The sequence below is a fragment of the Schistocerca cancellata genome, chromosome 8 (assembly GCF_023864275.1).
Source record: "Schistocerca cancellata isolate TAMUIC-IGC-003103 chromosome 8, iqSchCanc2.1, whole genome shotgun sequence".
NCBI lineage: Eukaryota > Metazoa > Arthropoda > Insecta > Orthoptera > Acrididae > Schistocerca > Schistocerca cancellata.
The window spans coordinates 268,320,259-268,336,019 of NC_064633.1; the positions used below are offsets into that span (position 1 = coordinate 268,320,259).

Genomic DNA, 15,761 nt, shown 5'->3' on the forward strand with positions numbered 1-15,761 from the left:
CGCAGAGTCAAGCAGTATATTGCTCCCTCCTACGTATATCTCGTGAAGAGACCATGATGATAAAATCAGAGAGATTAGAGCCCACACAGAAGCATACCAACAATCCTTCTTTCCATGAACAATATAAGACTGGAATAGAAGGGAGAACTGATAGAGGTACTCAAGGTACCCTCCACCACACACCGTCAGGTGGCTTGCGGAGTATGGATGTAGATGTAGATGTAGATGCAGAAATAAACACAGATGCTGCTATTAAAACGCCAGCAGAAAATGTAAACCCACCCATAATCAAGTCTACAAAGTTCTGACAGAGCTCAAAAACCACAAAGCACATGGAGTAAATCAAAAATTTGTGAAACTTTAAAAATATGCAGCAGAAGCAGTGAAGGTATCATTACACCTATGTATAGTGAAAAATCTGGAACAAAGAATAGCTGCCTTAACATTGAGCTACAGCTATACTCCAGCCATTACACCAAAAAAGGTGTAAATCAAATCCAGACAACTATAGGGGAAATTACCTTTTGGGTACCACATGTCAAGAATTCTATACAAGCATCATAAAGAGCAACTTGATTGTATCCACAGATCTTCAATGACAAAGATACTAAGGGATTTTTGTCTCCATTCCAAATTAATAAAAATTGCAACTTAATTCTAACGAACAGCAAATCTAAACCAAAGTCCAGAAAGGAAGTGCCTGAGCCATTTATGACAAAAACAGACTTAAGACAGGAAGATGGTTTATTGCTGCTATTTTTCACCTGTGCTCTGAAGTACATGATGAGGGAATGGTATAGGAAAATCCTAAAAACATAAGAATTGGAACCAAGAAAGACCAATTAAACTCAAGTTGCTTGGGATTCACAGATGACTTAGTGTTACTAGCTGACAAAATTTAAGAAGCCAGAAATCAATAACAGGTCTGCAAAATATAGCACAAGAAATAGAACCCAGGTATCATTCAGAAAGACGGAGATAATGGTAACAGATCCACTAGTAATCAACCAAAAGATAGTAAGTAACAGGAAAGTAAAAAAGTGAAACATATTAGATACCTAGGAGAAATTATAACATACAACTTGGATCACAAAACTGCATGGCAAGAAAGAACTAACAAAATGATAAAAGCTCAAAAATTAACATGGTCTACATACAATAAAAAATCTGTCATTTAAAACTGAATTAATACATTACCAGGCAGTGGCTCAACCAGAGGTGACATAAGGAAGTGAAACGGTTTTCAGTCACCCAGAAAAAGAGAATCGACAAAATCTTTAGAGAGAAGAAAAACTAGAACCTGCATTAAAAAAAAAAAGGCTGTAAAAGTAGGAGTAGAAGAAGAAGAAGATAATAATAGTAATAATAATAATAATAATAATAATAACTCAATCACATTTTGAAAACAACAGTAATGCTCATAAATATAATCCTAGAAAGAAGAATCATTTACACTATTCATCACTCAGCCTTAGTGTGGAAGGACAACAACCACATCAAGCTGTCTGTGGTGAATGTTTACATGCGAAAGAGCCTTGTCAACTCTGGAGATGTATGACAATTAACTGATGGTAAACCCATATCAGATCACACAATGTGAACTCTATGGATTTTGAAATTACCTTCTCAGTTACAATAGCAGTGAGCTTACATGAGCATGAACCATTTCATAGAAGATTAATTTTGGCAGACTGACTGCTCACAGTATTGCAGCATTGACAATGCATTAATTCAATGGAAAACAGTAATCTGCTATGCCTTATCCAAGGTACAGGCCATGACTCACAGCAGCTAACAGCCAAATGGCACTGAGCACTTGCATACAGCTCTGGAAATGTTGACATTCTCATCTACATGGACAACCACCTTCACTTGGCCAAAACAAATAGACCTCTGGTCGGCAACAACATTCCACCTGCTTAAAAAACAACATGACCACACCACTCTCAGTTTCACACACATTTTGGCACTAAAGCTCACAACTGTAAGACATCCTATGATTATTCAAACAGGAAGAACAATCATCCCACCAATTCAAGTTGCCTGCTGCCTCAACATGTGAGTCCATCTTATCTTCATAGTGCTGGACTGCACATCCTATCAATATTTTCTCACTGTCATGAGGTCTAAGGTGAACGTTATTTCAGTTGATCTATCATTGGCAGGAAAAATTTTATTTGGCTTCCAACTCCACATGGCAAATTATTCACATGTTGTAGGATATGGAACCACACATCAAACCTTAGACTTTGGTTTAGAAGACAAGTTGTTTTGGAAATTTTTCATCACTGATGTCAACAAACCAATATTAGGGGCTGACTTTCTAAGATGTTTCCACTTCTGTCCTAATTTATCTCTTGGAACTCTTTTTCATCACAGCAACAGATGTTTTTTCAATGGATTTATCTGCTCCCCAACAGCCAGCATGAAACTAATGACTATGGACATCAGCTTGCAGATTGTCAATTCATTTGACACATACAAACACTATTGACAGTGACTTCAATGCTGCCTCTCATTGACACTGGAATTACAATGTACTATCCAGCAATAGTTTGACATATGACAGGAAACGCTTTGCTTTTGTGAAGAAAACATCACAATATGTGACAAAATTTGCTCATCAACAGACAAGCTTGCTACTGTGCATAGATACCTGAAACAGCTCAGTGAGGAGTGGCCTCATCATCCTACTTCTCTCTTCACGAATAAGTCAGTGAGAGGGGGGTAGATGACAGCAGACATTCACATACCACTGGAGCAGCCTGCAACAGCTTCGTCAGCTCAGCAAGTACACAAGCACCAGAAGAGGAATCCACTTGACTGACCTGTGTATTTTCTGCCTCATATAATCCCCATGTGAAGTTCCATCAGAAAGCTATCAGTAATGGTGCAGTTCATATAATGAACACCACGCCAGTTCCTCAAGTCTGGCACAAAGCATGCAGGCTGGCTCCCGACAGACTCCAGATGGCTAAGTTGATAATATTGGAGTTATTGCAAGCTGGGATTGTTAGACACTCCAATAGTCCTTGGGCCTCACCCATGCAGCTCACATCAAAGGAGGAAGGGATTTTTAGACTATGTGGTGACCAGTAGGCACTCAAGTCCCACACAATACACTTGTCCCAAATACTTTGCACAGTATTTGGCAGGTGCCTCGGTTTTAATGTAGTATATTGTAAGAAAGCATTTTTACCAGATCCCTATGAACCCTGACGACATTCAAAAGACAGCAGTCATCATCCCTTTCAGACTGTATGAATTTCTTTATACACCATATGGACTTAAAAATGTAGCACAAACCTGGCAACTTGAGTCATCATAAATTATGATAAACGTCAGTAGAGACAATCTCAAGTTACTGTCCTAGGTCATTTGGTTTCCAGCAATGGTACGTGGTCCACACCTCAACATGCCAAATTGATACAGCGCCTGCTGTAACCACAAACCTTTTATGACTTTCACCGATTTCTCAGCATGATAAATGTTTATTGTAGAAATGTGCATAATCCAGCTACCACACAGGCACCTCTTACATACATGTTAAAAGCCAAGCACACCTCAGGCAAAAAGACTGTTCACTGAACTCCACAGATGCAACAAACATTTGACAAAATTCAAAGACTGGCTTTCGCAGGGTGTAACCATGGCTACCCCACCACATACTTACCAACTCACTTTCACCAGAGATGTGAGTGATTTCATGATTGGTGCTGTCTTCCAATAGTCAATAGCAGGCACACAACAACCACTGTGTTTCTTTTCCTGAAAGATGACAGACTCAAAACATAAGTGGTTGGCCTACAATAGAGAACTGTTGGTGCTGTATTGGTGCTGTACAAAACAATATGGTACTTTCAAGACGACATTGAGGGCATACCATTAACAGTTTATATGGATCAGTACTTCCTAGTGGATTCTATCTGAAATCATGGAAAATATTATTGTCCTCAGTGCTTCTGCAATTTGAACTTAATTGCACAGTGCACAACTGATGTCCGACATTTGCATGGTGCACACAATGTTGTAGTTGATTTCCTTTCACATATAAGTGCTCTTTTAGTTGGTTCTGATTTTGATACCAGGTGTAGAAGTATGAAACTGGAATTTCCCTATAGATGGTGATTGCGTGTGCAGCACCACCTGGTTCCTGTAATGGCTGACAACAAATGTCAAAATGCAGTAACCCAAGTTCCACACGTCGATATCTGTTTCAAAACTCATAGACATGTCAGTTTTTGCACCTACGAACTATGATTTGTGGAAGCATTGGTTTTCTGCTATCTTTTGAAGAAAATGGCTGCAGAATCACATCAAATGCTTGTTGAAGCTTTCAGCGAGCATGCTTTTGAGAAAAAATAGTGTTTTGAGTGGTTCACAAAATTTAAAAGTGGTGATTTTGATGAGAGAAGCAAAGAGCACGGGACACCAAAAAAGTTCAAAGACATTGAATTGCAGGCCTTATTGGATGAAGATGATACTCAAACTCAACAGGAACTCATGGAACAATTGAATGTGATGAAGAAAGCCGTTTCTCTTTGGTTGAAAGCTATGGAAAAAGTGCAGAAAGTGGGAAAATTGGTCCCACATGAAGTAAATGAAAGCAAATCGAAAGACCTCTTGTGAAATACTGTTCACCAGATAGAAAAGAAAATCATTTCTCCACCGAATAGGGAAAGGCGATGAAAAATGGATATATTCTGAGAATCCAAGCATTGTAAATCATGGGTGAATCCAAACAAACTATTGATATCCACTGCAAGACCAAATCACTTTGGAAAGAAGACATTGCTCTGTGTTTGGTGGGTCCAGAAGGATGTCATCTATTATGAGCTGCTAAAACCTGGTGAAACTGTTAATGCTGATCACTACCAACAGCAAATGATCAATTTAAATCAAGCATTATGAGAAAAATGACTGGAATAAGGAAAAAGCCAACACAAAGTCATATTGCTCCAAGGCAACAGCCCATCATACACAGAAAAACTGTTCAGCGAAACAATCGAGGCATTCTGTTGGGAAATACTAGGGCATACAGCTTATTCTCCAGGCTTGGCTCTGTCCAATTATCATCTATTTGCATCAGTGAGACACTCTCTCACTAAAAAACACTTCAGTTCATACGAAAATGTACTAAAATGGATCACTGACTGGTACGCTTTTAAAGAAAAACTGTATTTTGAATAAATTATTGTTTATCAATTTCAAGCAACATATGTGTGTTTATTGCAACCAAATTCCAGTTTCATGCTTCTACACCTGATAAAGTTGTGACAGCACAATTAAGAAATGTACAGCAACAGGACCTTCAGCATGTCAACACTATATGATTGTGCATTGAAAGCAGCAAAGTCCCTAGTTCTTCAAATCAAGTAACATCTGATGTCTTCCAAAACCTGCTTTGTCCAGTGGTACCACACATCTTGAGATGAGCCATTTTTGAGAAACTGGGGAGGGGGTTATAGAGAGAGAGGGAGAGCACTTAAAAATCATGTAACTGTTCAGCTTGTTGCCATCCATATTTTTCACTGGGAAGATGTACTATTATAAAACTGACTCACTTCATATCATAGCAAGAGGTCACAATTATGAATGATGGACCACGAAGATAATTTATAATAATAGTAATAATAATGTACATCCAAACTATCAAACAGTGCCAGTATATCTGGATGGTACATTTGATCACACATAAAAGCAGCTGTGCTTGAAAAATCTTTACGCATTGAAAAATATTTAACTTTCATCAGTAATTCATCCTCAGTAGTCTTATGAATGGCCACCCTCATGTTTGAAAATGGTGCGCAACAGTCACTAGTATGGCTTCACTCATTGGACTTCTTGAAATTCCCTTACATTGTAAGAGGTGGAGTAGGAAGTGGCAGCAAGAGACTTATTCTGTTTTGCACACTGGAGCAACTCTTCGTCTAAATTCACTAGTAGCACGAAATAATGACCATCTTTCGCACACCGAAAAGAGTCAAAGATATACTTGGCTCAACCAAAGACCAACTGGGGCTGCAGACACTGGGCATTCACAGTATTGAGTGCGAATGTGGGATGGAATATATTGGGCAGACACAGCAATGTATCTCCCAGCACTGTACTGAACACATCAGGAACGTACGACTAGGACAGACAAACAAATCTGCAGTAGCAGAACGTAGAATTATCGAGGGGCACACCTTCGAATTTGAAAAAAAGAAGAAGCTGTGCAGCACCAATGGTTTCTGGGACTTGATCTTCAAAGAGGAAGTGGAGATACGTCTACACAACAATTTAGTAAACAGGGATAGCGGTTTTCAGCTCAGTGCAGCATGGAATCCCACAACTGACAAAATACGTCAGGAATGCCCTGATCTGAAGGCAGCGGCGTCCACAGACCAATTGGATAGCCACCGGGTCTTGATGCTGGACCACGCTGCTGTGCCCCCCCCCCCCCCCCCACCCCCACCACCCAACTACTGACGCGGTACCCCCTTCCAGAGGAATGTGATTAGCCGGCCTACAGTAGTGGAAGACGGCCAAGCAGCTATATAGATATGCAGAACACGGCACCCCAACACTTTGCCACAAGATGATGGGTACAAAACTCATTGAAACATTGCAACAAAACAACACCATCACTCAGCTGATAACCCGAGAAGAATTCATCAGTGGAATATGCTGAGAAAGACTAAAATCGCATACATCACACCTCTATGAGGAGGATGTCCAGCACAGCTGCAAGATGCTGCAGAATCTACAAACCAAGAAGGGAAAGCTGCTCAGCAGACTAGCCTTCTTGCTAAGGTGTCAGGATAAGGAAGTGATGCCGCAGTTTGCGAACTTGCGGCATCCTGTCAACACGACGAGGACAAAATGCATATTATAACAGGCTGGTTCAGCCTTAGTATGGGAACACATACGTGTTACCAGAATGGAACTCAACAAATACGCCAAGACTTTGCCCACTCACCACCTGTACCTGGCTTCCACTCTCCCAGCACACACCTGGGTGTGGCTGGATGGCAACACGTACACCAGCAGTGGGCTCCAGAAGAAGAAAGCCACCAACAGACAGTGCCAGAAGTTCCTCAGACTCCCAGGTGGATGTCAACAGGAAGAGAAAGCCAGCAATATTAAGACCGACATCAACCTGACAGAGAGAGCACTGGATGAGCCAACAATCTCCGTGCTGTCGAAAGGCCTGTATTTTGCTCTGACTCCAAGAACGTTACTAAAACATGACATCATCAGCAATGTAGAACAAGCCATACATGGACTCCCACTGAGAGCAGCTGAGGAAGCAAGGAGGGAGACCAGCAGGGTACTTGAGAAAACAAGAATGCCAAAGAACAACATTACAGCAGAAGAGCGCAAGGCACTGTTGAACCTTCACGATGACAAGGGTATAGTGGTCTTAGCAGCAGACAAAGGGAATGCGACTGTCCTACTGAAGTCAGAAGATTACTGGCAGAAGGTTGACACCGTACTACCAGATCCAGCATACAAAGAAGTGGGGAAAGACGCAACTGCTTCTGTTACATGCAAGACCATCAATCTTCTCAAAAGAACAGCTTAGAACTTGACAGAAACACCATCAGGAAGCGTTACCCTCAGGCACCGGCTCCACCGCAACTGTATGGCCTCCCAAAGATCCATAAGGAGGATGTCCCACTATGTCCTATATTGAACACCATAAATTCTCTGACATATGGTGTAGTGAAGCACCGTTCACAGCTGTTAAAACCACTTGTGGGTCACTGCCCTCACCATGTAAATAACTTGACAAAATTTGTTAAGGTACTCCAAGGGTTATGCCTGGACAAGAAGGATCTACTAGTCAGCTTTGATGTCACTTCTCTTTTCACCCGGGTGCCACTGGATGATTCCTCAGCTCTACTTTAAGATCACTTCGATGAGGACACACTCAGACTCTTTAGTCTCGTGTTAACCACAACGTACTTCAAATGTGGTGGGAAATTCTATGAACAAACAGATGGTGTTGCAATGGGTTCCTCCCTGGCCCCAAGTATTGCCAACTTGTACATGGAGCACTTTGAAAATGTGGCACTGAACACCGCCCACCGTAAACCAAAGGTGTTCTACAGATATGTAGACAACACTTTTGTAGTGTGGCCCCATGGCAAGGAAAAACTACAGGAGTTCCTATGCCATCTCAATGGCATACATGAGAGCATCAAATTCATCATGGAGGCAGAAGAGAATGGCTGCCTTCTCTTCTTGGATATTTTGGTCAAGAAAAATCTGGACAGTACATTGGGACACTTGGTCTACAGGAAGAAGATGCACACAGATTTATATCTCAATGCTTGGAGCTGCCACCATCCAGCACAACATAACTCAGTACTGAACACCTTAGCACAAAGAGCCAGATTGATCTGTGACAGCGAGAGTTTGCCGCGTGAGTTAGCACGTCTGCGGGAAACCTTCCATAAGAATGGCTACACCAAGAGACAAATGAGACATGCCTTGCATGCAGACAAGAGGCGAGAAGTGAAACCAGAAGAAGACAAAGCAAAACTTATGGTGTTTCTGCCGTTTGCTGGATTGCCAACAGCCAAGATTGCAAGAATATTAAAGAATCACGAAATAACAACCATCTTCCGTGCATCGAAAAAAGTCAAAGATATACTTGGTTCAACCAAAGACCAACTGGGGCAGCAGACATTGGGCATTTACAGTATCGAGTGCGAATGTGGAATGGAATATATAGGGGAGACACAATGATGTATCTCCCAGCACTGTACTGAACACATCAGAAATATATGACTAGGACAGACAAACAAGTCTACAGTTGCAGAACAGCATTATCGAGGGACACATCTCCAAATTCGAAAAAAAAAAACGAAGAAGCTGTGCAGAGCCAAGCGTCTGGGACTCGATCTTCAAAGAGGAAGTGGAGATATGTCTGCACAACAATTTAGTAAACAGGGATAGCAATTTTTAGCTCAGTGCAGTGTGGAATTCCACAACTGACAAAATAAATCAGGAACGCTGCAATCTGAAGGCAGTGGCATCTGCAGACAGATTGGATAGTCACCAGGTTTCGACGGCGGTCCGCGCCGCGGCCTTCCCCCCACCACTACCGACACAGTACCCCCTTCTGGATGAATGTGGTTGACAGGCCTACAGTAGCAGATGACTGCCAAGCAGCTTGGTAGATATGCAGAACACAGCATCCTGACACTTTGCCAGAAGATGATGGGTACGAAACTCATTGAAAGATTGTGACAAAACGACACCACCATTCGGCTGATAACCCAAGAAGAATTCATTAAATCAACCACAATTCACATTGACCACTAAGGCTCAGTCATGGGTAAACCAGGTGGTAGACTTCAGTTTGTTGGGAGAATACTGGGGAAATGCAATCAGTCTACAAAAGAAATTGCTTACAAATCACTCATGGGATGCCTTCTAGAATATTGTTCAAGTGTGTGGGACCCTTACCAAATAGGACTAATGGGGGTATATTGAATGTTTACAAAGAAGAGCAGCATTAATAGTCACAGGCTTGTTTGACCCATGGGAAAGTGTTACAGACAAGCTGAAGAAATTGTACTGATGGGCTCTTGAAGACAGATTTAAACTATCCTGAAAAGCCTGCTTACAGAGTTTCAAGAACCAGTTTTAAATTATGACCCTAGGAATATCCTACAAACCCATATGTATTGTTCCATAGGGATCATGTGGACAAGATTAGAATAATTACAGCATCCACAAAGGCATTCAAACAATCACCCTTCCCGCACTCCATATGTCGGTGGAACGGGAAGATATCCTAATAATTGGTACAATGCGACATACTCCCTCCCAAGCACTTCATGGTGGTTTGCAAAATATAGATATATGTGTAGATATAGATTGAGTGGGTGGTAGAATACTACTTTATGAATTGTGGGACAGGATGTTGCTCATTTTTTTGACATGATGATAGTCAATGCCCTGGTGAAGGACATGGTTTTTCCTAAAGTGTCTACCAGCATTTCTGAGAGTAAAATAAACCTGTGACCACCTGTGCTCCCATTATTTGTATATGTTGAATATCCCATGTTGAACCACATTCTAGCATGGGTTGCACAAGTATTTTACAGGCAGTTTCCTTTGTAGACTGCCTGCATTTTCCCATTACCTTACCAATGAACTGATGTCTTCCACCTGCCTTACCTACAACTCAGGCTATATGATCACCCCATTTCACACCCTGACAAATTTTTAACCACAGGTCATTGATACTGTATTCATAGTGTACATTTAAAACAAGTTGCACGTGTCTGTAATCTTCCCAAGCTCTGATGGGAAATCTGTGCAATTTTTTCAGATATTACTTTATTACAGATAACTGAATTTGCTTTGGGTTTTGTGAGAGATATTTCAATAGGCCGTCTAAGTACTAAAGGTTCCATGCATTACCCTTTTGATAGTAACATGCATTTCACTTAACATCTCTTTTTAGTTCACAATAAGTGTAAAAAAATATTCAGAGAAGAAAAAATTAAAAACATAGAAACAACAGTTCCTCTCATGGTCTTTAATACTGACACCTTTCCCTTCAGCAATCAGTGCGAGAACTTTACTATGAGGTGGTACCATCTAGTGAAATCAAAGACTGCTGCTACAAGTGGTTAATTCAAACTTTACACGTAACAGAATGCCCCGTGTAACGGCTAGCCCCAGTTACCTCCACAGCTGTTTTTAATCCAAGTGATTTCCCAATAATTTGGAATTTTTAAAAATTGATATTTATTCTTATGCATTGACAAGAAACCAATAAGCATGCAAAAATACAACTATCAAATAACTTATCGTATTATTTTCAATTTTTAGATGTTTTGCATTTAAATTTTCAGTGAATAAACAGTGACAGTGCTTGCAAAGAAGTTTTGACTTGCCATTGCAGATTCTAGACAGAACATGCAAAGTTACAGTGGAAAGAAGGAATTTTATATTGAGTATTAGTATTATGTAGGACAAAGGTGTAGTAAAAGTTTATTCCACAGTCATCACCTACATCTGGAAAATTTTTTTAGTTCAATGTTATAATACTCACCAATTTAATATATTAACAAGTATTTACAAAATAAGTACATATGGGATTGCATTACAGCTTTTTGTGAATAATTCACATCTTACATAATTATACATTAAGTACAGATGAATTTCAGTTAAAAAGGTGGTTAAATTTGACCTTTCAGTACGTAATTTACAATTTATTAATGTCACAATTCAACATTTTCCTCTTCAGTAACTGTATTCTAAGTTTATCACAGATATTATTCATTCAAATCAGAAGAAAACAATTTCATACAGACAGTCTGAGCTGTAAATGAGGATTTGTCTCTTAGGTACTGTTAATTTGTGCGTATTGCAACAGTTCCCGTAGGCCTTTTAATTACACTGGAATGATTTTTGGTTACGACACTTGAAACAGCAAACTTGTCTCCAGGTGTTTGCGTTGATAGTTGGCAGCTGCAAAAATTTAAAAAAATTGATTAAAAATCCAAAGAAGTGGCTGCAGTACATTGATATAGGCATTAAATGTCACTTTTTTTGGAACACTAACATTTCTGACCAATGTGTTTTTTATTAGCTGTCTTATCTTGAGATTGCTGAAGTGATTGTTTTGTTGAGAGGAATGCTGTTCACCATGTGACTGAGCAGTTTGGCCCCCACCATCCTACCTTGTCTTTTATAGTCCTAATTACAATAGCTGGGATCAATACTAGTAATTTTTCTTGTCTTGTTGTTATTCTTCCGAAAAATTTTGATGACGGAATCCATTATCTGACCACACAGTATATGAATTTACAAACTAATGTAAATTAATTTCCCCTGTGGAACCTATTAGTGCAGATTATGCAGTTGACTGTTGTGAACATTTTGTATTAATTAACATTTTGTATTAAAAAGTTTTGCTGGAAAAGATATGTTTCAAAAGTTTTTGTTCTAGACAGAATCCATAAAAATCTAGTGAGCTAATAAATAGATTCAGAAAAGTTGATTATCTCTGAACTGTAGACCAAGTTTTGCTCAGTTCAAAGACATATTTATTTTAGCTCAAATGTAATTAATTCAGGAGATGTAATTACTAAAGATTTCAACTAGCCCAAACTTTCAGCTCATATTGTGGCAAAACCACTATAAATTTCTGGAATATGTTAACACAATATTGATGGGCTAAATTTTCTGAACCCAGTGACATCAATAACAAATATGTAATTGCCATAATTAAGAACTGCATGACATTTAATATTCAAATTTTAATAATCACTTTCGATGCCTTACCTAATAGTCAGTAACTCCCATAGTATAAGTATAACTTGGTTCTGTATATTTTAATAGCTACTGCTCACACAGATGATCTGTTAAACAAAGTCTGGCAGTAATTATTACACCTATTTAAAAAGGAATAATTTGGCCTAGGGAAATTTCAAATAACAATCAAATAACCAAAATCGCATAATATTCCAGCACACAACAGTATAAGGATAAAATCATACAATTCTATCATTATGCTTTTAGTTCTTCTTGGAGTTAAATCTTGGTCAGTATGTAACTTGCTCCAGGATTTCAGTATTCTCTACACTGTGTGTTCCACTGTTGTTTGAACAGGCCTCAGGCTTATTCAACAATATGAGCAGTGACTATTACAATCAGTGATAGACTTCTCAAGTAACATTTGTAAACATGCCACTGTACCTTAATGAACTATTATCATTCTGTGTGCTTGTAGACAATTTCTTGATCTGCTACAAGAAAAATTACTTTTTGCACCTATTAATTCATGATTCTTATTCTTTTGGTGGAATATAATTTAAAGTTATACATCATATATGAGAACAAAGAGACCTGCAAAAACATTTTTGACCTGTAATGGGGCCTGGTTGATAGGAATCAAATTCTGTAAATAAATATGTGAAATTATTCTGTGTGAACATTTAAAAGAATTACTGGACTTTTTATTTATTAAGAGATACAGTCCTGTCACAAATGTTTTTAGCTAGAGAACCAGTGTGACAGCTACCAAGAGTCAATATTAATCTACAGGTAGGTCCCCCTTGTATCCTTACATCTGGTGACTCATTCGAGGAACAATATCAGACTTGATACAGTGTCTGTTTGTGGACTCGCGAGTACTGTGAACAGTGTGCAGAAGTGAATTTTAATGGAAAGTGACAATAGTGGTATTTACATATGTTTCTTTAGATGAGTAAGGAGGAATACAAAAACTGAAATAGTGTTTATGAACAAGCGAGTGCTGAAAACATAATGTAACAAAGTGGAATATTAGTGGAAGTTTACATTGATGACTTATTGTTTAAGAAAGACTTTGCTAAGGCACTTTAGATGGGAACTTATGAAACATTCAGGTGAGTGTTAGTGGAGTGTACACTCATTAGAGAACAAGAATGTGACTGACTAAAATGGACAGTGGCTGGAACTACATGACAGTTTTGGAAGGTAACTGCAACTGGATCTTGACACAGAACAACAGAGGAGGATCATGGGAATTATGAATAACCAGAATGGTCTATAGAAGAAGGAATGTTAAATACTGGAGCAGCTGAAAGGGCAACCATCTTGAAAACTGGACAAAGCCTGTGTTTGGTGTGCTGTAACAGGTGGCACAACAGATGATACCGGACAGTATCAAATGAATCTAGTGGTGGCATCACTAAACTCATCAGGTAAATGTATTTAAAAACTATTTCAGTAATTTAATTCAGTGTTCAGTTTAACTCTATAAAAATGTCTGATAAGGAAAAAAGTGTTGGTGATAAGCAAATTGTTGTTCAAGATAAAGCAAAATTGGTACAATAGTATAGTGGTTGTACCTAGTTTTCTCATTAAGTGAGAAATTTTAAATGATACTGAGGTAGGTAATGAAAAAAGTTGTGATGACAGTCAAACAAATAGTACAATTTAGAAATAAATTGCAAATGCTTCACCCACTAATGGTAAAACTGTAATTAATATTGAAAGTAGCTATGAGTTGGTACAACTTTCTAATGTCAAGCAAGAACCTGTCAATGGCTACTGGCTGTTTGGTAAAGTTAAAACAGAACAAAATGGTGGTCTGGATAATACCACAGAAATAGTAATAGCTATGATTAGTAATTACAAATATGGACGAACTGAAAGGAGAATTAAATTCAAAATTGGGTGAAATAAAAGGGAGTATTGGTAGTATGAAGAAAGAGCTGGAGTTTGTGAGTGAAAATTTAACAAAATTTGACCAAAGGGTTACTGAAGTAGAAAGTAATTGTGAGAGCTGATTGTGTGAGGCTTGTGTAGGAATAGATTCTAAATTGGAGGAAGAAGCCAATCATTCTAACGTTAGTAAGTATTACAGGACATCCACCTCTACCATGACATTTTCGTAACAGTAGTTGTTGATACCAATATTATTTTTGGAGTTTTTGGAAAGGTCAGTATTATCTCAGTTGCTTTTCTGAAAACTTTCATATAATTTTATACACAGTATAATATAGTTTGAGCTAAAATTTATGTAAACTTTTGTAGTCTCGATGTTTTAATCAGTAAGTATTAGTTATGAATGTACAATTAAAATTTTTTTGACACACTTAAAATTTCTATTATTAGTTACACAATACTGTTCTGGTTACTATGTTTATTTCTGGATTCACTTATGAAGTAATAATTAAAAGTAATAATGTAACAGAAACTAGTAGAAATTCATTTCCTCTTAAGAAAAATTGTAAACCCTTTGGAGTATTGCTATTTCTGCAGTGTGTGAGAGTCATAAGTATGCCTCTGATGTGATCAGATGTATTTTTTTGTATTTTTGTGTGAACAATGTAATTTAGGCTTTGTTAACATGGAAAATCACAAGACTGAATGGCATACTAAAATATGACAAAATATATTTAGGTAAAACAAAAATTCTGCAACAACAATCTTCTAATTTATTTAGTTCAGTTATACTGTGAGGACCAGAAATGTGAGAATTTCAGCTTCAAGAATCAGACGCCTAGACAAGTAGAATTGGAGCCAAGTCAACATGACAAGCTAAGTAAACTAGAAAGTTTATTTTGTAATCTTTGCTCCTCTCAAATATTTGTAAAAGACTTAGTTCAATGTGGACAATAGCTGCAAAAATGGAAGGAGGGGGCAGATTACAAGTGAGGGCATCATCTGTGATTAATTGACTAATAATGAGGTTTTGTCAGTTGCAGAAATTGTTTTATTTTGTTGATTTTTGAACTGTATGAATGAATCAATTTTCGATCACTGAAGGCTGTCTAAGAAAGGATCTTTATACCAACAGTGATAATGTTCTACCAATAATGATGGATTGGATTGAATGAAAGTGAAGAGCACTTTATAACTACAACCAGGGACATCAAAAAGGAAAGATAAGTACAAACTATCTTTGAAATTAATTTGTTTGTAGACGCATGTGGTTGTCAACAAAATGAATAGGGATGAAAGCAAAAGTGAGGTAGAAATGAAAGCTGCAGGAACCAGTCAGGAAACGTTTGAGCTGAGTGAAATTGTAGTCAGCAAAGAAACAGGAAAGACTGATTTTTGCGGTTAATTTTGGAAAAATTATAGGAAATCAAGACAGATAACAACAGAAAATTTAGTGCAGTTAATGATTAGTTAACTGAAATAAGAACTGAAAACAATAGCAAAATGGACAGAGTACAAGATCAGATATGTCAACTTAATAATCAAGTTTGAGAGTTAAAAAATGGGTTGTCAGAGGGGTTAAAATGTGTGAATGAAAA

At 38.3% G+C, this 15,761-nt stretch overlaps 1 protein-coding gene across 1 annotated transcript in view; it reads right to left on the reverse strand.

Moving 5' to 3' along the window:
- Positions 1-11,347: 11,347 nt before the first annotated feature.
- LOC126095506 (uncharacterized) overlaps positions 11,348-15,761 on the reverse strand; it is a 71,668-nt gene continuing 67,254 nt past the window's right edge. The window contains exon 6 of the mRNA XM_049910292.1: positions 11,348-11,478. Coding sequence (XP_049766249.1) covers positions 11,361-11,478 — 118 coding nt within the window. The 3' untranslated portion in view covers positions 11,348-11,360. The remainder of the gene's footprint in view (positions 11,479-15,761) is intronic.